The sequence below is a fragment of the Nycticebus coucang genome, chromosome 1, assembly GCF_027406575.1.
Source record: "Nycticebus coucang isolate mNycCou1 chromosome 1, mNycCou1.pri, whole genome shotgun sequence".
NCBI lineage: Eukaryota > Metazoa > Chordata > Mammalia > Primates > Lorisidae > Nycticebus > Nycticebus coucang.
In genome coordinates, this window is record NC_069780.1 from 117,613,341 (window position 1) to 117,639,504 (window position 26,164).

At 41.3% G+C, this 26,164-nt stretch overlaps 2 protein-coding genes across 3 annotated transcripts in view; one reads left to right on the forward strand and one right to left on the reverse strand.

Moving 5' to 3' along the window:
* POLR3G (RNA polymerase III subunit G) overlaps positions 1-3,013 on the reverse strand; it is a 52,190-nt gene extending 49,177 nt beyond the window's left edge. For both annotated transcript variants that reach the window (XM_053586735.1, XM_053586734.1), the window contains exon 1: positions 2,877-3,013. The gene's annotated coding sequence lies outside the window, so the exon portion shown is untranslated. The remainder of the gene's footprint in view (positions 1-2,876) is intronic.
* Positions 3,014-3,525: 512 nt separating this feature from the next.
* Positions 3,526-25,795, forward strand: MBLAC2 (metallo-beta-lactamase domain containing 2). Its single transcript, XM_053586733.1, has 2 exons — positions 3,526-4,037; positions 22,498-25,795. Exons 1-2 carry the CDS (start codon positions 3,584-3,586, stop codon positions 22,881-22,883), a joined length of 840 nt encoding a protein of 279 aa, XP_053442708.1. The 5' UTR covers positions 3,526-3,583; the 3' UTR covers positions 22,884-25,795.
* The last annotated feature ends 369 nt before the right edge of the window (positions 25,796-26,164 follow it).

Consider the following 26,164-nt stretch of genomic DNA (forward strand, 5'->3'; position numbering starts at 1 on the left):
GCGTGATGGGTCACACCTGTAATCCCAGCACTCTGGGGGGCAAAGGCTGGTGTCTGAGCTCATGTTCAAGACCAGCCTGAACAAAAATCGAGACCCACATCTCTAAAAATAGCTGGGCATTGTGGCATGCGCCTACAGTCCCAGCTACTTGGGAGGCTGAGGCAAGAGAATCGCTTGAGTCCAGGAGTTTGAGGTTGCCATGAGCTATGACACCAGGGAATTCTACCCAGGGCAACAAAGTGAAACTCTGTCTCGAAAAAAAAAATTAATTAATTAAATAAGATTTAAGACATAGCTGAACATTGGAATCAACAGGAGAGCTTAAAATCTTCCAGATTTCACCCCACAACAATAAGACAGTAAAAGTCAAGTTGCAGTATCTTTCCTGATCAATGACCCCTAATTTGTGTCAATCAGGACCCTAAAAGTCACTGTGTCCCATCTCTGTCCCCTTTGATCCTCTCCCTCTGATGTAAAAGTAGAAGACTATCAACTCTGTTCTCTCTCCCATGTTCCCCTTCCTTTGCCTCTGCTTCAGCTCAAACCCTCAAGTCTTTCACCTGGACCTCTGTAATAGAAAAAATAAATTTCCGGGTGGCGCCTGTGGCTCAGTGAGTAGGGCGCTGGCCCCATATACCGAGGGTGGCGGGTTCAAACCTAGCCCCTGCTGAACTGCAACCAAAAAATAGCCGGGCGTTGTGGCTGGCGCCTGTAGTCCCAGCTGCTCGGGAGGCTGAGGCAGGAGAATCGCGGAAGCCCAAGAGCTAGAGGTTGCTGTGAGTCCTGTGACATCATGTCTCTCTACTGAAGGCAGTAAAGTGAGACTCTATCTCTACAAAAAAAAGAAAAAAGAAACTTCCCATGGCCAGACTTCCCCTTTCTATCCACTGTCTAGTCACCTGTCTAACTAACAGAGCTTTGGAGACTTCACTTTCTGCCTCATACGCTATAGCCACACCTGCCCTTGCCTGCACTGTTCCATCTGCCTGGAGTGCCCTTCCTACCACACTGACCTAAGCAAGCCCTGGTATCTTTTAGGATGCCGTGCAAATGACACTTTCTGCATGACCATTTCTTCTACCCTACTGGAAGTAGGCATCCCTCTATTCTGAATGTCTTTTTTTGTACAATCATGTTGTAACTCTTAGCTCTTCTGTCTCCACAGGAAAGCTCTTCAATCATCCATTCAAGTATTAAGCACCCTCTGTGCCAGGCCATTTTCTATGTATTGGGAATACAGCAATGAACAAAACAAAATCTCTCCTCTCTCAAAATTCATTGTCTACTATGGGAAAAGTAAAAGTATTTTACTATGAGTAAAATATACTTCATGGACAATGTCAGGAGGTGATAAGTAATATGAACAAAAACAAGGCAGGAAATATGGGTGCTACTGTGCAAAGGATGGCTGAAGAAAACCTCTCTTATTTGATACTATCTGTGCATGAATCTGACAAAAGTGAGGGAAAGAGCCAGGTAGAGAAGCAGAAATGACTGTCCAGGGAATGTGGATTCCTGAAGAGGAGCCTGTTAAGTGTGAAAGCTTCCTTGCAGACTTATTCACCTTTTTGTGCCCCACCACTAACCAGAGCCTGGAAAAAGTCCAGTGATCACTAGGTAAATTATTGCTGAGCTCGTGGCCTAGTAAGGGCATCACTCCATTTGACTGCTAGTGGGATTCCTCTAGAGGAAAAATACCCAAATTATAGAGAACACTGTATTTCTCTGCTAAGAAATGCCCTACAAGTGGTCTTTCAAGGCCAACTAAATGCCACTCCTCCATAATCCCTTCCATCTGTGTTCTTACTGTGTTTGGTTTCTATTTCCTCTGTGGTACGTAGCCCATATTCCTTTGTGGTGCAAGCACGTATTTGCATATAGATATACCTTCCCTCAAACTCTTGAGAATTAAGATCATGATTTTTTTTTACACAATTCTGTTTTTCACACATCATCTAGCTCAGGGACTTGTGAATAAGGATAGCCCCTAACTGAACAAATGAATAACCTCTACCCATATTAGCAAAATATTCAGAAAGGCTGAATCCCTCTCAAAGAGTTTAGGAGGGTGGAGAAGGAGAGTATACTTCTACTTCCACAAAGGCTTATTAGTAGTTGCTGCAATAAGGTTTTCATAATTATCTTTAATAATACTGTCTCATGGGTCTCTTCATGATTTTTCCTGGTCAATTACACAGGTTAGTCAAGTTCTCAAAGGAATTTCTAAAGCCTACATAGATGCTTCCGTAGCTGGGAGGTGGGAGCAGGGACAGGGAGTTATGCTCATGGTGGGGGTGAGTTGTGTGGCTGGCAGGGCCACGCCCAGTCATTATTCATTATTCCCATCCTCCCCACAACGTGCACCACCTTTCCTCAGTTGAGTCTGTCTACCAACTTTCTTCACCCTCTTCCAAGAGTGGATAAACTAGCCCCCCAAAATGGAGGAGGGATATAGACTGTTATTTATTTATTTTTTTTTAGAAGAAAGACAAACTTTATCCTTCCCCGGGATAAAGTGCCAACAGTTAAGAAAACAGGTACTGTCCTTAGCTGCAATACGCTACAAAGATTAGTGCTTAAGCAAGAGTATAGTCTCCGGATTTGGTAAATCACCTACTATCAGTAAGAGCATAAAACTCCCTTCTAACTCACTGCAAACAGTCCCAGGAGGAAGAGACTAGGTAAGATCTGGAAATGAAGATTTAAAAACATTTTAAAGGAAGGAGAAGGAGAGGTAGAGCTAATGTCCCAATGCCCCTCAATCAAGAGGCTCTTGAACAATCTCTAACCGATTCCCCCACCGTCTCCAAGTGCCCCTTTAACTTCCCTCTACCCTCTCCACCCCTTCCCAAGTCCTCGATTGCTTCCTCCGTTACCTGCTCACTTAGTCTCGTGGCTTGGGCAAAACTGCAGCCCACGTGCCGGCAGCCAAGGAAGAGGCGCGGGTAGAGGACGCCGCGCTGCAGAGCACCAGCTCCACCTCGGGAGAAGCGCGCACCACCCTCCACGCTGCCCGGGAGCCGCGCTCCAGTCCGGACCCGCTAGTCCCGCCCAGTCCCCGGCAAGGCCCCACCCCCTCGGCAGAGAGCTTTTTAGCCCTTGGCAGGCGCCGTAGTTTTCGTCCAACTGGTTTGGGCCGACTCTTTCGGCGCCGGCTGGAAGTGCGCGCTGCGGCGAGCCAGTGGGTCGGTGGGCGCAGTCCTTCCCACGCCTCTATACCAGCCTCCGCAGTCAGACCCCCAGGGTGAGGAAAGTGTCGCCTTCTGGGTCTCCATTCTGCCGCAGTGTCCCCTGCGTTAACACTCCCCGGTGCTGCGGCTACAGAGGCTGCGTCAGGTCCTGTGCCGGGTGCGGGCGGCGCTGCGTCGGCTCTCTGGGACCCTCCGGGCAGGATCTGTTGGTGTCCTTCCTCCTCCGGGTCCTCCCCCCCGCGTCCCGGCATCCTCCGCCCCCTCCTTTCTCTGCGCCTCCTCCCTGGCTGCGGGCAGACCGCTCCACACAGCCGCAGCGCCCGGTGTGTGCACGGCCCGCGGGACACACGCACGCCCACAACCACCCCCGCCCGGCCGCACCCCTGCCCAGCATGTCGGCGCTCGAGTGGTACGCCCACAAGTCTCTGGGCGATGGCATCTTCTGGATTCAAGAACGCTTCTACGAGTCGGGCAACCGTGCCAACATCTGGCTGGTGCGCGGTTCCGAGCAGGACGTGGTGATTGATACAGGCCTGGGGCTACGCAGCCTCCCCGAGTACCTGTACTCCTCCGGCCTCCTGCAGGACTGCGGGGCCAAAGACGATGCGGCGCGCAGGCCACTGCTGGCCGTGGCTACCCACGTGCACTTCGACCACTCCGGCGGCCTCTACCAGTTCGACCGCGTAGCGGTGCACCACGCCGAGGCCGAGGCGCTGGCTCGCGGGGACAACTTTGAGACCGTGACCTGGCTGTCCGCTAGCGAGGTGGTGCGGGCGCCCAGCCCCGGCTGGAGGGCCAGGCAGTTCCGGGTACAGGCGGTGCAGCCCACCCTCATCCTGCAGGATGGTAATGGGCCCCCGCGGGCGCGCGATCTCTCCTAAGGGAGGGGATTGGGAAGAAACTATCCGAATGCTGCATGTTGCAGACCTGCATGGCCATAGGGGAATTATTTTGGCACCTCGCAGTACCCCTTTGGTTCACCCTTTCCTGAGGAAAAGCCCACGCAGCCAGACCCAGGGCCGTCGCAGCCCTCTCTGCAGAGACAGCTCTGGCGCTGTGTAGCCATTCCTAATACTCCTTTGAAAGCCAGCACTACCACCCCAGTCAGTTTCTTGAGTCTGCTACATTAGTAAAACGACCAAGACTTGTTACTAGAGATTGCCCATTATTTTTATCCGAGCACCTGACATTTCCAGACGCTTTAGTAGCGAGTAGACTCTTAAGGGATGACACCTCCCGGGGAGTGCGTGTAGTGCTCTGTGCTTTTGAGAGCTGCGGACTTCATCAGTTCAGTCACCATCGGGTATGAGTGATTCCTACCTGTAGGCTTGGGAAACCGTCAGAATATGGTTCCAATCGTCTTATGCATCCTTATCTTTCAGATAGGTTTCTGTTCTTGATGTCACCTCATGAGAGAAAAAGCTTCATAGTAAACGTAAAAGTAGAACATGTATGAGCCTTTCATTATGACAGATATGTGATTTGATTAAAAGCAAAACCTGAGATAGATTAATACGGTTATTTTCAGTGGAGGTAAATTACGTGGACCAACGCATAGGTAGCTTTAGTCCTTTGGCTTTGTGAAGACAGGATGGGGTTCTGAGAGAAGTTCATGGAATAAAACAATATAGAACAGGAACTCAACCCATTGTCCCCACACAGGCACTTAAATATTTGAGCTAATTAGGCACAGCCCCAGTGTTTGGCATATATTTTACTTATTTTTAGAATACTTCTGATTTCATTTTACTGTCTCAGCATATTGAAAGTGGGACCACTGACCCCCAGTTATTTGGCTGAGCAAGATCATGGTCAAAGCTAGGGTTTGAACCCAGGTGCAATAAATCAAAGCATGCAGAACATAGATAAATGTTACCCCACAAATTTGTTAATACTGGGTATAATGTGAAACTCCTTTCTTCATTTCTATCTTGAAATAATTTTAATTTCCAATTTAGTTTATTAAAATAGCCCTCTATGTGGTAGAAAAATCAAGTAGCTGCTCTGCAACAAGGCTCACTTTTTATGATCAAACAATATGGCAAATCATGAAATATTTTACAAAAACTGGTTCATCTTGCAAATGAGATCTTGATCATTCGACATATAAAAAAAATGCAAGATTCTATATCTCATCCCCTCACCCAACAAAGCTCTTCATTGAAGTTTTAAATCTGAAGATTAGGGCAGCGCCTGTGGCTCAATTGGTAGGGCGCCAGCCCCATATACCGAGGGTGGCGGGTTCAAACCTGCCCCGGCCAAACTGCAGCAAAAAATAGCCGGGCGTTGTGGCGGGTGCCTGTAGTCCCAACTACTGGTGAGGCTGAGGCAAGAGAATCACTTAAGCCCAGGAGTTGGAGGTTGCTGTGAGCTGTGTGAGGCCACGGCACTCTACCAAGGGCCATAAAGTGAGACTCTGTCTCTACAAAAAAAAAAAAAAATCTGAAGATTAAAAAAATCTGGTTTAGATGATAGTCTTACATTAATTTGAGATGAAAGAAAAGTACATTTACCTTAAAATTTAATTTACATTAGGTTAAAAGTATATTTACTTTTACTGTGTTTCTTGATTAAAAAATAATACTTTTAGACGTAAGATTTCAATGCCATTAATGGTATTTAGAGTAAATTCTGGCATCTTATATTAGTATTAAAATATATTTAAATTGGGTTTTGGGGAGATTCTTTTGGAGATAAGAGTCTCACTTTGTCGACCTTGGTAGAGTGCTGTGGCATGATAGCTCACAGTAACCTCAAACTCTTGGGCTCAAGTGATCCTCTTGCCTCAGCCTCCCAAGTAGCTGGGACTACAGGTGCCCACCACAACGCTGGGCTATTTTTAGGGATGGAGTCTTGCTCTGGCTCAGGCTGGTCTCGAACCAGTAAATTCAGGCAGTCCACCTGCCTGGACCTCCCAGAGCCCTAGGATTACAGGCGTGAGGCACCATGCCTGGCCTCTATTTAAATTGTTTAAAAGAATAAATTACATTTGATTTATTTGCTTTTGACTCTGTGAAAGCAAGGAGAAATCAGGAGTGAAAAAATGATAGAGATTACTGTTTTATAGATGAAGAAAGGATCCATCATGGCCTGACCGTCATGTCTGAGGTTGTACAGCCTCTTTGGGAAAAAGCTGGGACAGAAACCCAGGTTTCCCGAATCCTAGTTGATGGCAGAATCCTACTACCCTGTTTCCCTGAAAATAAGACAGTGTCTTATTTTAAGGTGTGTTCCCAAAGATGCGCTAGGTCTTATTTTCAGGGGACGTCTTACCTTTCCTGTAAATAGGTCTTATTTTCAGAGGATGTCTTACTTTCGGGGAAGCAGGGTAGCATTTTTGGAACTGCCCAGGGCCTGCAAATTACCTATGTGGTGTCTTTACGCCTTCAAAGGTGTGAAAAGAAAGCTTAATATTTACCAAACACTTTGAAGGTGATAGTACTGTGCTATCAAAAGTTATTTTTCATTAGGAGCCAAATGCTTCACCCTCTGAAGTAGTATCTAATTTCCTGTCTTCTCAGAAATATTAATTTCCTGTATCTTCTGAATGATAGGGCCTGCCAACCTGCTATTAACATAATTTAGATGCCTGTGAGGAAACAAAATACTTATATTAAAAATTCATATACCATCACACACATGAACAGCACATATCCAAACAGCATAGCCTTCTTTGTTTTGGTTAGAACACAAGGAAGCGGAAATCATTTGTTTGTTACATTTCATTTAGTGAATTGATCATCACCTGTCAGGGAGAAGCATAAATCTGTGCACTGAATGAGGGACAAGGAGAATAGTCTTTCATCCAGTGCACTCTCCTGCAGCTTACCCTACTAACAGTGAAGTAGTATCTTCCTGTAAGAAGATAGCAATAGACTTAAATTGATAAAGCCTTTACCTCTTGAATGGGCACACATCATTTTGCCTATATTTCACAATGTTCAAATGATAGGAATTTCTGGCATTTTTATCTTTTCCTATTATGCACATTTAAACAGTTTGCCCAGAGTCAGCAAGATACCTTCTCAGAGGAGTGTTTTCAAGTGGACTTAAGTTATTTGGGGAGGTTAAAACAAACAAATACAGGTTCTAGAAAGGTAGCAGACTGAAAAGACACATCTAATTTGGCTCCCTCCCAAAGCCCTACAGCCCCATTGTAAAGGGACTCTAATTTAAGTATAAATCCTCCCTGGCTGGCGGAACTGCACTGAAGAAGTCCTCGAAAGGCTGAGGGATTAGCAATAGCTGCTGCCTCACTGGTGGCAAAGGGAAAAATACTAGAATAAATAGAATTGATTGAAGACCTTTCAAGAATCTGTTAAAACTCTAGAACCCTTCTCCCTAAGAAATCCTCCGTTTCCCCTCCATTAGTTTTTCCTCTGGGGATGGTGAACAGGAGTTTTCTTGATGAAGAATGCCAAGCTCTGTTGAGCTCAAGGGTTTAAGAGGAATAAAGTGTGTGTATGTGTGTTTGTGTGTGTATCTCCTACTATTTTCCCAGAAGGATGAGAGCAAGATCTTTACTCCTCTGGTTGGAAATCAGAAAAATTTTATCTGGAGAATCTGCCCCCTAGAGCAGTGATTTTCAATCTTTTATCTCACAGCACACTTGAACCCATAGTTAAATTCCGTGGCACACTTAAATTATGTTGATCAAAAGAAGTAAAAAGCCACTTACCATGCTTTGAATTTCTTTGGAAAATAATTTTATTAGTGGTAAAATATCTGTGGCACACTAACATCCTCTCACATGGCCACCAGTTGAAAATCGTCCTAGAGAAAAAAACATTAAGATGCCAAAGCTGAGGAACCCCTAAGAACTCCTTGGCCTATCTTTGTCTGCAGCCAAGCTTACGTCTGTACAATCCATCCATGCACATGCTTCAGGGAGTGTTTTGTCCCCCACTTTTTTCTTTTTTTTTTTTTTTGAGACAGAATCTCACTTTGTCACCTTCGGTAGGTAGGGTGCCGTGGTGTCATAGTTCACAGCCACCTCAATCTCTTGGGCTCAAGTGATCCTCTTGCCTCAGCTTCCTGAGTAGCTGAGACTATAAGCACTCGCCACAGCGTCCAACTCTTTTAGAGATAAGATCTTAAACCCCTAGAGCTCAGGCAGTCCACCCACGTTGGCCTCCCAGAGTGCTAGGACTACAGGCATAAGCCACTGCGCCCAGCCTTTTCCTGCACTTTTTGCTAATACATAGTAGTTGTAAATATTTATGGAATATAGATGATATTTGAGCATGCATAAAATAATGTGTAATAAATCATTAGGCTATCACCGCAAACATTTATTTTTTTGTCATTCTAAGTCTTCCAGCTATTTTGAATTATTGTTAATTACAGTTGCTCTACTGTGCTATTGAACACTAGAACTTATTTTCCATAACTTTATATCTATTAACCAACCTTTCTTCATCCTCTCCTTTTCTTCCCAGTCTCTAATAACCACAGTTGTACTCTTTACATCCGGGAGGTCCACTTTCTTAGCTCCCACACACCAGTAATAACATGCAGTCTTGGTATTTTAGTGCCTGAGTTATTTCACTTTAACACAGGGTTCCCCTGCTCCGTCCTTGTTGCTGCACATGACAGGATTTCATTCTCTTCTGTGGTTGAACAATAGTCCATGTGTCTGTATGCATGCTTCATGTATTCATCCATCTGCTGGTAGACACTTAGGTTGCTTTCTGTATCTTGGCTGTTCTGAATAGTGCTGCAAACCAAGGAGTGCAGATAGCTCTCTGACATGCTGATTTCCTTTCTTTTGGATGTGTAGCCAGCAGTGAGATTGCTGGGTCATGTGGCATTTCTATCTTTAGTGTTTTGAGGTACCTCCATTCTGCTTTCCACAGTTGCTGTACTAAATTATGTTCCTGCCTACAGCATATGAGCATTCCCTCCCCTTTCTTTGCATCTTTGCCAGCATCTGTTATTTTCTGGGTTTTTTTGTTGTTTTTATAATAGCCATTTTACCTGGTGCCCCTCACTTTTAAATGGCCGGCCAGGCTGGGCACGGTGGCTCACACCTGTAATCGTAGCACTCTGGGGGGCTGAAGCAGGTGGATTGCTTGAGCTCACGAGTTCAAGACCAGTCTGAGCAAGAGCAAGACCCCTGTGTCTACCAGAAACAGAAAAACTGAGGCAAGAGGATCACTTGAACCCAAGAGTTGGACGTTGCTGTGAACTATGATGACGCCATGGCACTCTACACAGGGGAACAGCTTGAGACTCCATCTCAAAAATAAATAAATAAACAGCTAGCCAAACAATATAAAAAATCAGAGACAATCTAACACAAGATCAAATATTAAAACAAACTGCATAAAGCAACGTTAGAGTGGAAGACTGTCATCATCATCAAGGGATAAGACATGCTGTTGCATTCAGGATATCCAGGAGATAATAAGTATGGTTTGAAAATAAACAACAGAATAATTCCACCACCCTCCCAAGCTTTTGGAAGTTGAAATATAAGAATTTATTTAGTGGACGGTCTGGAAGATAAAGTTGAAAACTTAGCGTAGATAGGCAAAGTGAGAAGAGGGAGAGAAAGGCTAGGTAGGTAGAAGCCCAGTTTGGAAAATCCAATCCTGGAGTAAGAGGTACAGAGACAGGATAAAGGAAGTGAGAGAGAAGAAGAAGTAGACGCAATCCCGGAGTATGAAAAGCAATCCAAGAATATATCCCACAATAAAAGGGTGTAAATTTCCAGATTGAAAGGGCCCACAGAGTTCCCAGCACAATGAATGAAAAGACATCCAAACCAAAGTGATTACCCACAAGCTTCCAGAAATTTAAACAAAAGGATCATGTATTCAGAGTGACTTCAAAGCTAGAAAAGAAGAACTCTTGCCTTCAAATTTGACTGGAAATGATTTCCAACCAAGAATTCAGCATCTATCTCACTTTTCAATTAAATTATTTCCCACAAAAATTCTTTCCTTCCTAGGAAAATAACTAGGATATTCTGCTTCAAAATAAGGGAGCGAGTAAAGAAAGGGGGACACAACACCTAGAGTATCGTAAACAGGAAATCTAATGAAAACAAAAGTCAGAAGGAGGCGAGGGCTCCAGATTGAAGTGGTTGAATCATAATTCTTTTGCCAGGGTGGGGGTGAAGGGTGAAGGATGAAAAATACATGCTTAGGGAATGATGATATGTGAACAGTAGGGAATAGAGGTAAAAATCCTGTTTTACAGTGAAAGACAACTAATAGGTAACAAAAAGTGTTTTATTTTTTGAGACAGTCTCACTGTGTCACCCTTGGTAGAGTGCTGGTGGCATCACAGCTCACAGCAACCTCCAACTCTTGGGCTTAAGTGATTCTCTTGCCTCAGCCTCCCAAGTAGCTGGGACTACAGGTGCCTGCCACAATACCCGGCTATATTTTGGTTGTTATGGTCATTGTTTGGCAGGCTGGGCTGGGTTCGAACCCGCCAACTTCAGTGTATGTGGCTGGTGCTCTAGCTGCTGAGGTGCTGTGCCAGGTAACAAAATTTTAAGACCAAAAAATAATACATGAATGAAATTATTAGAGTATATCTAATTGTTAAATCAAGAAATGGCGTATAAACATTATTTAAGGGTAACTATATCTGGTAGAGGTAACTACCAAAAGAAATAGCTACCGTGAGGCTGGGCGTGGTGCCTCACGCCTTAATCCCACCACTGTGGGAGGCTAAGGTGAGACGATCCTTTGAACTCAGGAATTTGAGACCAGCCTGAGCAAGAGCAAGTCACTGTCTCTACTAAAAATAGAAAAACAATCTGGGGGTGGTAGCCCACGCCCGTAGTCACAGCTGCTAGGGAGGCTGAAGCAAGAAGATCACTGGAGCCCAGGAGTTTGAGTTTTCTGTGGGTTGGGCTGACACCAGGGCACACTAGCCTGAGCAACAGAATGAGACTCTATCTAAAAAAAAAAAAGGAATCACTAAAGTTGTTGGAAGTGGTTGCCTCTTTGGTGCAAGATTGGAGATAGGGCAAGGAAGGAACCAAGAAATTTTTCTTAAATTTTCAGCCCTTTGGGTGGTGCCTGTGGCTCAAGGTGTAGGGTGCCGGCCCCAGCCCCAGCCAAAAACTGCAAAAAAAAAAGAAAATTTCAGCCCTTCAGAAATGTTTTATTTAAAATATATACATATTTTTCTTTGAGTTAAAACATTAAAAAATGGAGGATTGCAATATTGGAAAGGGCATTTGAGAAGCCGGAAGTCTAGTATGACGAGTCTGGACAGCTAGCTCAGGGCAAGCCTTGGAAGGATTGTGTGTGTGTGTGTGCCTTGCTTATGCTACGTTTCACGGGCATTTCTGGTTCTTGTCCGAGACGTTTTCATGCAGTTCCGCATCTGAGCACTATTAGCATATGGGAAGCATGTTTAAAGCCACAGGATAATGGCAGAATTAAATATGCTCGGCCACTATGGCCTCATCATTTGTCTATGTTTGGTATCTGTTTTGATGGTTGGGTACTTATGTCTTATCTGTTGCTAAAGATTTTGACTTTACCAGTTCATCTCTAAATTGATAATTTTTTGCAGCTGATCACCTGACTATACCAGTTCATCTCTAAATTGATAATTTTTTGCAGCTGCTTTTGAAGATCAAACTTCTCTTACAAGCCAACCTTTCTGTGCACTAAGTAATCGGTATCTGGCAGCTCTGTTATTAAATCAACTTAGCAATCATTTCTCTGCCTTACCTGCCAGTCATATAGTAAATGGCAGTGGTTTGTATTCCCTAGAGCCACCTTAAATCTGGTTAATTATTCTGTAAAGGAATTCTGGCCCCTTATGACTGAACCGTGGAGAAATTTGGGAGTGTCTGATAACATCTTAGTGTCATTGCTGGGTTTCAAGACAAGACCAGATACGAAGATGAGCTTCCAAGTAAGACTCTCCTGGGGTCATTTTCAAGCCCTGAAATGCGTGTCACCTGCTTAGGATAGATGCCAGGGCTCTGGCTTCGTGTTCTTTGTGTCCTTGGAGTACAATCAGAACCAAAATTCTTTCAGAGACTTTACCCATAATTTAGGCATAATAAACAGTAGTTCTTAAAAGGTAGTCCTGGGCCAGCAGTCTCAGCATTGCCTGAGAACCTGTTAGAAATGCAGATTCTTGGGCACTGTGGATCTGTCCTGTCTGTGTTTTAACAAGCTCTGCCTGTGACTCTGATGCCACCGACGTTAAAAACTACTGGTGTACTTCATTGCTCCTCTGAACTTGCCTGATAATGAGAATCACCTTGGTTTCTTGATCAGCATACAGATTCCAGAGACTCTTCCCTACAATTGAAAACTAGAATGGGTCTAGGTATATGTGTTTTTCATAAGCATTTCAGGTGATGTTTACCATCAGACAAATTCTATAAGCTTGATTTGACTTGTTTTTCAGTATGCATAAAAAACACCTGGAAAGCTGCTTCTGCTATTGGCTCACTGTTCCTCAGATCATACTTTGGAGTTGCACTGGTGTAGAGGCAGATCAATTAACAGGAGAGCAAAGGGAAAATGGTACAGATAATGACACAGATGGTACTACAAAAGCAAATAATTAGAAATTCAAAGTATTAGCCCAGTGTCATGGCTCATGCCTATAATCCTAAGCACTCTGGGAGGCCGAGGTGGGTGGATTGCTTGAGTTCATGAGTTCTAGACCAGCCTGATCAAAAGCCAGACCCTGTCTCTACTAAAAAATAGAAAATCTGAAGCAAGAGGATCCCTTGAGCCCAAGAGTTGGAGGTTGCTGTGAGCTGTGATGCCATGGCACTCTACCCAGGGTGACAGCTTGAGACTCTGTCTCAAAAAAAAAAAAATCAAAATATTAAGAAAGAAATTTGGGAAAATTGAGCCCTTAAGTGTTTTTGTGCAAAGGACCATCTATATGAGAAGAAAATATCACTTTACATGCCATGATATTATTAAATGTAATTTTACCTTGAATTGTGGCCAAGGTTGACTAGTAAACTATCAGAAAAACTATTTAGTCTGGGCACAGTGTCTCATGCCTGTAATCCTGACACTATGGGAGTCTGAGGCAGGTGGGTCCCTTGAGCTTAGGAGTTTGAGACCAGTCTGAGCCAAAGTAAGACCCTGACTCTACTAAAAATAGAAAAACTGGCTTGGCACCCATAGCACAGTGGTTATGGTGCCAGGCACATACACTGAGGGTGGTGGGTTCGAACCTGGCCTGGGCCAGCTAAGCAACAATGACAATTGCACCAAAAAAAAAAAAAAATAGCCGAGTATTGTGGCGGGCACCTGTAGTCCCAGCTACTTGGGAGGCTGAGGCAAGAGAATCGTTTGGGCCCAAGAGTTGGAGGTTGCTGTGAGCTGGGATGCCATGACACTCTACCTAGGGCAACATACTGAGACTCTGTCTCAAAAAAAATAAGTAAATAAAAAATAGGGAAACTAGCCAGGTGTTGTGGCAGGCACCCGTAGTCCCAGCTACTTGGGAAGGTGTGGCAAGAGGATCTCTTGAATCCTAGAGTTTGAGGTTGCTGTGAGCTGTGATGATGCCAGGGCATTCTACCTAGTGCGACTAAGACTATTTTTCAAAAAAAAAGTTTCTTTACTGATAAGATTAAATTTAGTAATTCTTTAAAATGAAATCCCAACCAAACCGTTTTGCACTGTTTACTATAAAATTTTAGTTCCTTCTCAATTTTTTTCAGGCCAAATTTTGGATCATCTTTTTTATTTGTAGTACCAGTGACCCCTGGTAGAATGCCATGGCCAACTAGTTACTTCATTTCATTTCATTTTTATTTTTTTATTTTATTTTTTTATTAAATCATAGCTGTGTACATTGATATGATCATGGGGCATCATTCACTAGCTTCACAGACTGTTTACCAAGTTTCACATATACCCTTGTAAGATGCACCGCTGCTATAATCCCACCAATCCCCTTCCCTCTACCCACCTCCCCCCTCCCTCCCCTCCCTTTCCCCCTTCCCCCTATTCTTAGGTTGTAACTGAGTTATAGCTTTCATGTGAAAACCCTAAATTAGTCTCATAGTAGGGCTGATTACATTGGGTACTTTCTCTTCCATTCTTGAGATACTTTACTAAGAAGAATATGTTCCAGCTCCATCCATGTAAACATGAAAGAGGTAAAGTCTCCATCTTTCTTTAAGGCTGCATAATATTCCATGGTGTACATATGCCACAATTTATTAATCCGCTCGTGGATCGATGGGCACCTGGGCTTCTTCCATGACTTAGCAATTATGAATTGGGCTGCAATAAACATTCTGGTACAAATATCTTTGTTATGATGTGAATTTTGGTCTTCTGAGTATATGCCCAGTAGAGGAATTACAGGATTGAATGGCAGATCTATTTTTAGATCTCTAAGTATTCTCCATATCTCTTTCCAAAAGGAGTGTATTAATTTGCATTCCCACCAGCAGTACAAAAGTGTTCCCTTTTCTCCACATCCGCGCCAACATCTCTGGTCTTGGGATTTTGTGATATACGCTAGTCTCACTGGAGTTAGATGGTATCTCAAAGTAGTTTTGATTTGCATTTCTCTGATTAAAGATGATGAGCATTTTTTCATATGTCTGAAGGTCGCACGCCTGTCTTCTTCAGAGAAGTTTCTCTTCAAATCCCTTGCCCAGCCTGCGATGGGATCCCTTGTTCTATTCTTCCTAATGCGTTTGAGTTCTCTGTGGATTCTGGTTATTAAACCTTTGTCGGAGACATAACCTGCAAATATCTTCTCTCATTCTGAGGGGTGTTTGCTTGCTTTACTTAGTGTGTTCTTGGCTGTGCAGAAGCTTTTTAGTTTGATCAGGTCCCAGTAGTGTATTTTTGAAGCTGCTTCAATTGTCCGGGGGGTCCTCCTCATAAAATACTCGCCCATCCCGATTTCTTCAAGGGTTTTCCCTGCACTCTCCTCTAGTATTTTTATAGTTTCATGTCTTAAGTTTAAATCTTTGATCCAGTGAGAGTCTATCTTAGTTAATGGTGAAAGGTGTGGGTCCACTTTCAGTCTTTCACAGGTTGCCAGCCAGTTCACCCAGCACCATTTGTTAAATAGGGAATCTTTTCCCCACTGAATGTTTTTAATTGGCTTGTCAAAGATCAAATAACGGTAAGTAGCTGGATTCATCTCTTGATTCTCTATTCTATTCCAGACATCTACCTCTCTGTTTTTGTGCCAATACCATGCTGTTTTGATCACTATTGATTTGTAGTATAGTCTGAGCTTTGGTAGTGTAATTCCTCCTGCTTTGTTTTTATTTCTGAGTAATGTCTTGGCTATTCGAGGTTTTTTTCTGATTCCATATAAAACGAAGTATTGTTTTTTCCAGATCTTTAAAGTATGACAGTGGAGCTTTAATAGGGATTGCATTGAAATTATATATTGCTTTGGGTAGTATGGACATTTTAACTATGTTGATTCTTCCCAGCCATGAGCATGGTATGTTTTTCCATTTGTTAATATTTTCAGCTATTTCTTTTCTTAGAGTTTCATAGTTCTCTTTATAGAGATCTTTCACATCCTTTGTTAGATAAATTCCCAAATATTTCATCTTCTTTGGCACTACTGTGAATGGGATAGAGTCCTTAACTGTTTTTTCAACTTGACTATTGTTGGTATATATAAAGGCTAATGATTTATGAATGTTGATTTTGTAACCTGAGACGCTGCTGTATTCCTTGATCACTTCTAAGAGTTTTGTGGTAGAGTCCCTAGTGTTTTCCAGATATACTAACATATCATCCGCGAAGAGTGAAAGTTTGATCTCTTCTGTCCCTATATGGATACCCTTGATCGCCTTTTCTTCCCTAATTGCAGTGGCTAAAACTTCCATTACAATGTTAAAAGGCAATGGAGACAATGGGCAGCCTTGTCTGGTTCCTGATCTGAGTGGAAATGATTCCAATTTAACTCCATTCAATATGATATTGGCTGTGGGTTTGCTGTAGATGGTCTCTATCAGTTTAAGAAATGTCCCTTCTATACTGATTTTCTTAAGTGTTCTGATCATGAAGGGATGCTGGATATTATCAAAAGCTTTTTCTGCATCAATTGAGAGAATCATATGGTCTTTGTTTTTTAATTTGTTTATGTGCTGGATTACATTTGTAGATTTACGTATATTGAACCAGCCTTGAGATCCTGGGATAAAACCGACTTGGTCATGATGTATAATTTGTTTGATGTGTTGCTGGATTCTGTTTGTTAGGATCTTGTTGAATATTTTTGCATCTATATTCATTAGTGATATCGGTCTATAATTTTCTTTTCTTGTTGGGTCTTTCCCTGGTTTGGGGATCAGGGTGATGTTTGCTTCACAGAACGTGTTGGGTAGTCTTCCTTCTTTTTCTACCTTTTGGAACAGGTTAAGTAATATAGGTACTAATTCCTCTTTAAAGGTTTGGTAGAATTCAGACGTGAAACCATCTGGTCCCGGGCTTTTCTTTTTAGGGAGGTTTTGTATGGTTGATGCTATTTCCGAACTTGATATGGGCCTGTTCAACATTTCCACTTGATTCTGGCTAAGTCTTGGAAGGTGACGTGCTTCCAAGTATCGGTCAATTTCCTTCAGATTTTCATATTTCTGAGAATAAAGTTTCTTGTAATATTCATTAAGGATTTTTTGGATTTCTGAGGAGTCTGTTGTTATTTCGTCTTTGTTGTTTCTGATTGATGAGATTAGAGATTTTACTCTTTTTTTCCTGATTAGGTTGGCCAAAGGTTTATCTATTTTATTGACCTTTTCGAAAAACCAGCTTTTTGATTTATTGATCTGTTGTATTATTCTTTTGTTTTCAATTTCATTTAATTCTGCTCTAATTTTGGTTATTTCTTTTCTTCTACTGGGTTTGGGGTGGGAATATTCTTCCTTTTCCAGTTGCTTGAGATGTCCCATTAAGTTGTTAACTTCCTCTCTTTCCGTTCTCTTGAGGAAGGCTTGCAGTGCTATAAATTTCCCTCTTAGAACTGCCTTTGCAGTGTCCCAGACGTTCTGATAGTTCGTGTCTTCATTGTTGTTTTGTTCCAAAAAATTGGTGATTTCTTTCTTAATCTCATCTCTGACCCAGCTATCATTCAGCATAAGGTTATTTAACTTCCATGTTTTTGTAAGAGTATGCAGATTCCTATTGTTACTCAGCTCAAGTTTTATTCCATGGTGGTCCGAGAAGATGCATGGAATAATTTCTATTCCTTTAAATTTACTGAGGTTAGACTTGTGACCTAAGATGTGATCGATTTTGGAGTAAGTTCCATGGGCTGATGAGAAGTATGTATATTCAGTTTTGTTGGGATGAAATGTTCTGTAGATGTCTGCTAAATCCAAATGTTGGATGGTTAGGTTTAAATCTAAGATTTCTTTGCTCAGCTTCTTGTTGGAGGATCGATCCAACACTGCCAAAGGAGTTTTGAAATCTCTGACGATTATGGAGCTGAGGAAATCAAGTTGTTCATGTCTGTTAGAGTTTCTCTTATAAATTGAGGTGCATTCTGGTTGGGTGCATAGATATTAATAATTGAGATTTCATCATAGTGAGTAATACCCTTAACAAATATGAAGTGACCATTCTTGTCCTTCCTTACTTTTGTTGGTTTAAAGCCTATTGTATCTGCAAATAAAATTGCAACACCTGCTTTTTTCTGATTACCATTTGCCTGAAATATGGACGACCATCCTTTTACCCTGAGTCTGTATTTGTCTTTTAGGTTAAGATGTGACTCTTGTATGCAACAGATATCTGGCCTGAGTTTTTTTATCCAGTCAGCTAACCTATGCGTCTTTAGAGAATAGTTTAAGCCATTCACATTAAAGGAGAATATTGATAAGTCTGGTGAAGTTTTGGGTATCGAGTTTTTCAAAAGTCCAGTGGCCATTTTTTATCCTTCGCCAGTGTGGAAATTGGAGTTCGATCCGAAGTTTCTGAGTGAGTTTACTTTTGTGGTATAGGATTGGGTTGGTCATTATGGAGGATAGGTCTGAGAATAGCCTGAAGAGCTGGCTTGGTTATGGCAAATTTCTTCAACATATGAATGTCATTAAAGTATTTAATTTCTCCATCATGAATGAAACTCAGTTTAGCTGGATACAAATCCGGGGTTGAAAGTTATTTTGCTTTAGGAGATTAAAAGTCGGTGACCACCCTCTTCTGGCTTGAAAAGTTTCAGCAGAGAGATGTGCAGTCATTCTAATTCTTCCCTTTGAAGGTAATGGTTTTCTTTCTCCTGGCAGCTTTGAGGATTTTCTCCTTCATATTAACTTTAGTGAAGTTAATTATGATATGTCTTGGGGATGTCTTACTGGGGTTGAGTCGGGCTGGGGTTCTGAAGCTGTCCGCTATCTGAATTTCAGAATCTCTAGGCATGTCTGGAAAATTCTCTTTCATAATTTCATGCAGAAGGGCCTCTGTGCCCAGCGAGGCCACTTCATCTGTTTCTGGAACTCCTATGATTTGGATATTTGCCTTCTTCGAATTATCCCAGAGCTCTCTGAGAGAGTAATCCATTTTTGTTCTCCATTTCTCTTCCTCTTTGAGGGTTTGGGAGCGTTCAAAGAGTTTATCTTCGATGTCAGAAATCCTTTCTTCTGCTTGCTCCATTCTGTTACTGAGGGATTCTACTGTATTTTTCATATCTTTGAGGGCTGCAAATTCTTGCTTCAGTGTGTCTAAGTCTTTGGTGGTTTTGTCTTTAAATTCGTTAAATTCTTGAGACAACTTTTGAATTTCTCCTCGAATTCCTAATTCCACTTTGTTAATCTTGTCTGCAATCCAAATTCTGAATTCGATTTCTGACATCTCAGCCAGTTGTTTATGAATGGGATCTTCAATTGCATCTGCCATATCTTTCCTTGGGGGGGGTTGATCTATTCTGGTTATTCATGTTACCAGAGTTTTTCCGCTGATTCCGCCCCATGGTTGTTTTATTCCCTCTGATTTTTTTCCCCTGGGGCTTTATCGAGGGCCCATACAGTGTTGTGGCCTGAGAAACTGGGGCCCTGTCTGGTGTGGTGGTGCTAAATGGTTCTGCCTTGTTTTCAGCTGGTTTCTGTTCCACCCTAGTGAAAAGGATACTTTGGATTGAAGTCTCAGCTGTGGAGAAATATCAGCAATTAAGTCACCCTGCCCCCAACCGGTAAACAATTGGAAAAGAAAAATCAAACCTTCCTACCACCGTGCACCTAGGGCAGCACCTGATTTGTCCTCAGGTGATTGGTTCAGTTCAAAAATGTCCAAATCAATTGTCTCAGTCTGCACCTGTCTCGGGTGAAAGAGTTTAAGAGGTCTCTGGGAACTGGATCACAGGGGTCTGGTGACTACTCTGATGTGGCTTGCTCCAGTGCTGTGTGGAGTCAGGAGAAGCCACCCAGCCTATAAATCAGTCTGGGAAGGTTGTTGCCTCCTTCCCCACCTTGCACCACTTCACACCCAGTCACTGATAGCCCTGCAGTTGGCTGACCCAGTTGCCTGTAGTGAATCAGTACTCCAGGAGTTTGTACCTGCCTGAGTCACAAGGAGGTCTGCCAGGCCGCTGTGCTCTGCCTCTCTCTAGCAGGAGGAGGTGAGGCCTGACAACTTCAGGCACTAGATGAAGGTTGAGGTGTTTTCACTCAGGTCCAGTCTCGCCCCTGATTAATGTTACTGACAGAACAGAACAGAACAACTCTGCCTTTCCCCTGCAGAAGAGAAGCTGAATTGAGTTCCAAATCAGCTTGTCTTTGCTCTTGTATTGTCTATAGCCTGACGATCTCCTGAGGGCCAGGTGCGTCTTAGGTTTAGTAAAGCAGACCTCTGGGTCAGCCCCGCCCTGGGAGTTTCCCTGGTTTGCAAGTTGGAGTTGCCTCAGGCAAACTCAGAATCTATGGTTACCCAGGGAGACAGGGGGTGTCGCTTCAGAATATTCTGTAGTGAGCCGTATTGCTAGCAAAAGAGGGTTGTTGCCTTATGGCTCAGGCAACCGTTGCTCTGTGTAGCTCCCCTCTGGCCAACCGTCCTCTCTCCGCTCCCGTATCCCAGAGTCTGCACCGACCGGCTGCAGCCCAGCACTGTCTACACCCCTCAAGCAATTGTCCAAGAGTCTGGACCCCTGGGGGAACAGGCCTCCAGACCTTGGAGTGAGAGCAGAGGGGAGCGCGGGGAGCGCTGGAAGCCTGGGGTTGCGGGCAGAGAACACACACAGCTTTACACAGTTTTATGCCTGGCCGTATTGTCACCAAAAGATGGCTGTCGCACTGTGCCTCAGGGAACTGCCACTCTGGTGCAGTCCCCTCTCCGCCAACCGACCGGGACTGGCCTCCAGACCCCATTGTGAGCAAAGGGGAGTGCTGGGAGCTCAGAATTCCAGGTAGAGACTATATACAGTTTATACAGTTTTATGCCTGGCAGGAGGACGCCGTGGCACCCTAGTGGGGGGGGTAGGTCCAGTTTTTAGAGGGTCTCTGCCATGGAGTGTAGTGGGAGGACCTTTGAACTCTGCCCGGTTGTTTGTGGGGCACTCTGAGCCGTTCTCATGGGGGAGGGGACTCCCGTCTGCTTGGTGATGGATTTTGTACCTTTTGTTTGTATCCTTGTGTTCGCAGCTCGCCTCAGCGGGGTTGATGTGCGTTCTACAACCTTCTTTCTTAGTGCAGCTCAAATCCACCAGGTTACTTGCTGAATTTTTGTCCTTTAACTCTCCTTCTGAACGGGAGCCTCTGTGGAAAGCTGGCTTCAGTCAGCCATCTTGTCTCCTCCCCTCTTCATTTCATTTTTAAATTGTTTTAATAGAGATGGGGTCTTGCTCTTGCTCAGGCTGGTCTTGAACTCTCAAGCTTAAGCAGTCCACCTGCCTCAGCCTCCCAGATTGCTAGGATTTTTTTTTAATATATTGTATTTTTTCTTTCTTTCTTTTTTTTTTTTTTTTGACACAGAGTCTCAAGCTGTTGCCCCTGGGTAGAGTGCTATGGCATCACAGCTCATTGCAACCTCCAACTTTTGGGCTTAAGCAGTTCTCTTGCCTCAGCCTCCCAAGTAGCTGGGACGACAGGCACCTGCCACAACACCCAGCTATTTTTTGGTTGTAGTTGTCATTGTTGTTTGGCAGACCTGGGCTGGATTCGAACCTACCAGCTCCGGTGTAGGTGGCTAGCGCCCTAGCTGCTTGAGCTACAGGTGCCGAGCCATAATGTATTATATTTTTTTATGTATATCTTTATAAAATATCTCTTTTCTTTAGTAATATTTCTTATGTAAAAATCTATTTTGTCTTACATTAATATGCTCAGTCAAAGAACTCTAGTTCTTTTATCATTAATAGTTTTAGATAGTAAAACTTTTTCAACCTGTTTTTGCCTTTGACCTCATAGTTTCTTTCTTATGGACTGCTTTTTAATCCATTCTGACAATTTCTTCCTTTTTATATTTAACAAATCTTGGTTACTATACCATGTTAATTCCTTTATTAAGTTTTTAGCACTATTTTTTTGTTTTTTTTAATGTGTGCTTACATGAGTAATTGCAATATGAATATTTTAATTTATCATAATTTATATCACATTAATACTGATTTAATTTCAGTGAAACACAGCCATTTTTTGCCAATATAGCTTCATTTTCTCCCCACTGACAATAACTGTGAAAATTCTAAGATTTTACCCTACTTGCAATTCAGCAAGGTATCAGCTTAATAGATTCTGACAAAAGACATGAGTTTCCTAGGTCGGAGATAAAGGTCAGTTTAATACTCACAGTAATTGTGTTAGCCAGAGCATCATCATTTGTACCAATTCCTCACAACTGTATTCCAACAAAGTGACACAGCAAGGGGCAAAATACTATAACACAGTTCACTAGAACAACAACAACGAATTGCGTCAACAGGATACTGGTGCCAAGAATGTTCTTGTCTAAAAAGTAAAAGTTTCACAGTCAAAAAGGTTTGAGAAGTTGTATAACTGTATCTACCTTGTGTATACCCACAATACACACTAGTATATTAAAAGCTGTAGAAATTTTGCAGGAAAGAAAGCTACTTAATTTTCTCTGAAGTGAGAGTTCCCTAAATTATTTGACTGCAGAATCATCATTTTTTATATCATAATAACGTGCAGAGGAAGTGTTCCACATTCACATTACTTACTTTGCCAGCACTGGTCTAACAAACACCAGGAATGAGATATAGGCAGCTTATTTTTAAATCATCATTAAGAAATATGGTCCTTATGAAATAAAAGTAAAATAAGCGTTATCCTGATTTCTTTGAAACCACTTAGCGTTTTTCTTTTCTTCAAATGATTGAAGTCAAGTATACAGCGTGTTTATCTGTACTTTGCTTTGTTTTGCAGGGGATGTGATCAACCTTGGTGACAGACAGCTCACTGTCATGCACATGCCTGGTCACTCCAGAGGCAGTATTTGCTTGCATGACAAGGACCGCAAGATTCTCTTCAGTGGAGATGTGGTGTATGACGGGTCCCTGATTGACTGGCTCCCGTATAGCAGGATAAGTGACTATGTTGGAACATGCGAACGTCTGATAGAATTAGTGGACAGAGGTCTGGTAGAGAAGGTGCTTCCTGGGCACTTCAATACTTTTGGTGCTGAAAGGCTTTTTCGATTGGCTTCCAACTATATTTCAAAAGCGGGGATATGTCACAAAGTTTCTACTTTTGCTGTACGTTCTCTTGCAAGTTTAGCTCTACGAGTAACAAATTCTAGGACCTCACCCTAGTATCTATACCAGTAATCTATTTTGATTAAGTATATAAATTAATCCAGTTCATTCTGTGCTATTTAAATGGTTAATAGTGAGCATTTCAACAATGCTCACTATTCTTTATACCACTATTGTATATTAGAAAAAAGAGATTGAGAATGAATAAGCCAAAAAAGGAAATGCTTTAGTTTGAATTGTTTTCTTTCTTCCAAGTAAGAGGCCATTTAAGTAAGCTTATAATTTGCCAAAGCTGTCATCTTGTAATATTTGCTCTAGAAATGACATAAAAATATATGGGAAAGCAAGGAAGTATTTTATAGCAAGAGAAAGAACTGTCTTTGCCTCCCATCTGTTTTATTTTGTTTCCTAGATGATCTAGGAAGAAGGGAATATGAAGTTTTATGTTTATACTCCAAAATTGATATTTTTTAGAATATTATTTAAAGATAAAGATTCTTGAATTTAAAATACATTTTAACTTAATACGAACATATAAACTAACATTTAGAATGACAGCTGAAACATTCCATTTTTCTGATCTGAATTTTTATGCTGTTATTTATTGTTCATGTAATTATAGCACACATGATGTTTGTAATTTAACTTAAGAAAAGTAAAACGAATTTTGTTTTTTGCAGAGCTTTAAATATCAATTGCACCGTGTTTCAGTAAAAGGCTACTATAAATTGTTGTTTGTTATTATGTAAGTAATATTTTCGATCATAAAAGTGAATTTCAAATGTCTGTAATCTAACTGCAAATTGTCAGATTTCTCAAAAGGACACTGTCAGGGAAATTTGAAAGTATACACATTGAGAATAATTTTTATTATATCCTATTTTAATATTAACAGCTATGATAAGCAAAATTTTTCTTGCTAAATAGCAATTTCAGTATTGTGTTAATGTTTTACAGTATCAAAACAACTATAGAGATCTACAACATCCTGATATAAAGTATTCTTTTATTTAACATAGCATGGGTATCTACTAAGAAGGGTTTTCAAATTAATTGTAAAATGTGTATTAGATATTGACTTAGAGTGAGTTGCCTTTTTTATCCTGATTCACAACACCTATCCCTGTTCAGTATTCTGTCTCGAGAAGTCTACATTCATAGAGTCATAGGAAAGGTTATACCACTATTTGGTAAAATGTTTAGGTTTGGTGCTGTTAATAATCATAATTTATTAAAAAGCCTTTTGGAATATTTCATAAAGGTTTTTTTGACATGTCTAAAACTAAACTGCGATAACTTTGAAAATCATATTTTTTAATAATAGAAAGGTCCAGCAATTCTGATTTCTGAAAAATTATAAAACTTTGTCTACCCTACAGACACCCAGGTTCTTTATTTATTCATTCAACACACAGACGTACACACAACATACAACCCCACATGTATACAGATGCAGTCACATACATACATGTACACCTCTGCGCTAAACACTGTGGAAACTTAAAAAATCAGAGACAGCATTATAGCCAGAAGTAGAAAGCACACAAAACATAAATAATAACATATGCAAGTTGAAGTTAATATAAATTACACATGACTGTAAGGGATATAAATGAAGGGTGTGAAATTTTGTTAGAGAAAGTTTCCTTGAGAAGGGGTTTTGGAAGGATGATTTGTTAGATAGGTGGGGTGGGGAGTAAAAGGATACAGGGGTAGTATTGTAAGCATTGCTGTCTATAGTAGTCTATTTCTTGTGACAATATAAATTGCATTTTCAGGAATCCCATATGTCCCAAACACCATGTATTTAGCATTAGAAAAATGGACTGTGATTGTGTATATGAGTCATTCTTAATGAAAGACAAGCTAAACTGCCATATGCCACCAAATGAACCTTTACTTAGAATAAAAAAGGAGGCTCTCATTGGTTGAAATGTGGAATTTCTCTGAAGTTTCTCTTTGATGATCATTCAAGGCAGTAGGTCTGTTTCAAATGAGTGTAACATCAAAAATATAGCTTAGGTTCAGGGCAACTACAATCATTTAATAAGCCTTAAATATAGCCATTATTTTTATATCGGTAGCACAAAGGAAAACCAAAAGTCCTTAACCATTTGCCATTTTTATCATGTTAGGCTTTTTTTTTTAAAAAATCAGGGTATAGTAGGCACTAGATTTTATTAGAAAATACTTAAATGTACTGAAGGATTTCCATATTAAAAGTGCAATTTTTCAGAACACATTGTTTTTTAATTTCCCATTTTTTTCAGCTTTTCAAATTGTACCGCAACATAAGACTGTGATATTTTGCTACTGCTTCAATGTGAATAAATTGGGGAAAGGATACCATTTATTGAGTACCCGTGATGAACATTTTAAATATGCATTTTAATTAGTCATAGCCCCTAGCACCAAGATGTAATTGACCAGCATCAAACAACACAACTTTGGATAAAGCTGGGAAGCGAACACTGGCCCGTCCCGCCCCCAGGCTGCTCTTTCTCTCATACTTGCACAATAACATAAAATTGGCAAAATGTATTTTCACTTTCTGAGATGCCATATGTGCCAAGACTAAATCAAATGAGGTTAAACCATATAACTCATCTTTTTAAAGCTTTTAAAAAATATATTTTCACCCTGACAGTGCCCCTTGTAATTTATGATTTTTGGAAATATTAGTATGTAAGTATAATTCAAAGTTGTTAAAATGTAAGACATTTAGAAGTACTTTTTATTATTTATATTGTTAATACTTGATCTTTAGAAATTCATTTTTCTCTCTGGATGTTTTCTTCTAACTGAGAAACCTAAAACAAACAAAAACTGTGTGTGTTATCCTGAGATAGCTGAACAAATAAATGAATATGTGTATTTGTTCTTCTGTAATAGTAATATGAATGTGACCTGCACAGATTGTCATAACTTGCAAATAAGTGTAAGTAAACATTTGTGTAATAAACATCAAAGTGGACATTTTATTTCAATCTATAATTGCTATTTTTTATTTTATTTTATTTTTTTCCTTCAGGAGCATGTTTATTATGTTTGAGATGATACATTAGGTGCTCTCTGAGCTACAAAGGGTAAAAGGAAATCCTCTCATTACAAACTGACAAAGGTCAAAGGTAAAACATTTTTCACAACAGCATGAACCACGTACTCAGAAATAGATCTGAGTTTAATACAAATGACATAATTCCTAGTCATCTACAGCTACTTTTATAACTTCATACAGATAATGAATTAGACTAAAATGCACTATAATATTTGGTAGACTTCAGGACCGGTATCCTTAGTACATCACAAAATACATTTTGATATCCCAAAGAAGCCAG

What these genes read in the sequence shown, in the direction of transcription:
- MBLAC2 (XM_053586733.1), top strand. Translation starts at nt 3,584, where the DNA reads ATGTCGGCGCTCGAGTGGTACGCCCACAAGTCTCTGGGCGATGGCATC. An exon ending in CACCCTCATCCTGCAGGATG is followed by an intron (nt 4,038 to 22,497) that starts GTAATGGGCCCC and finishes TTTGTTTTGCAG; the next exon opens with GGGATGTGATCAACCTTGGT.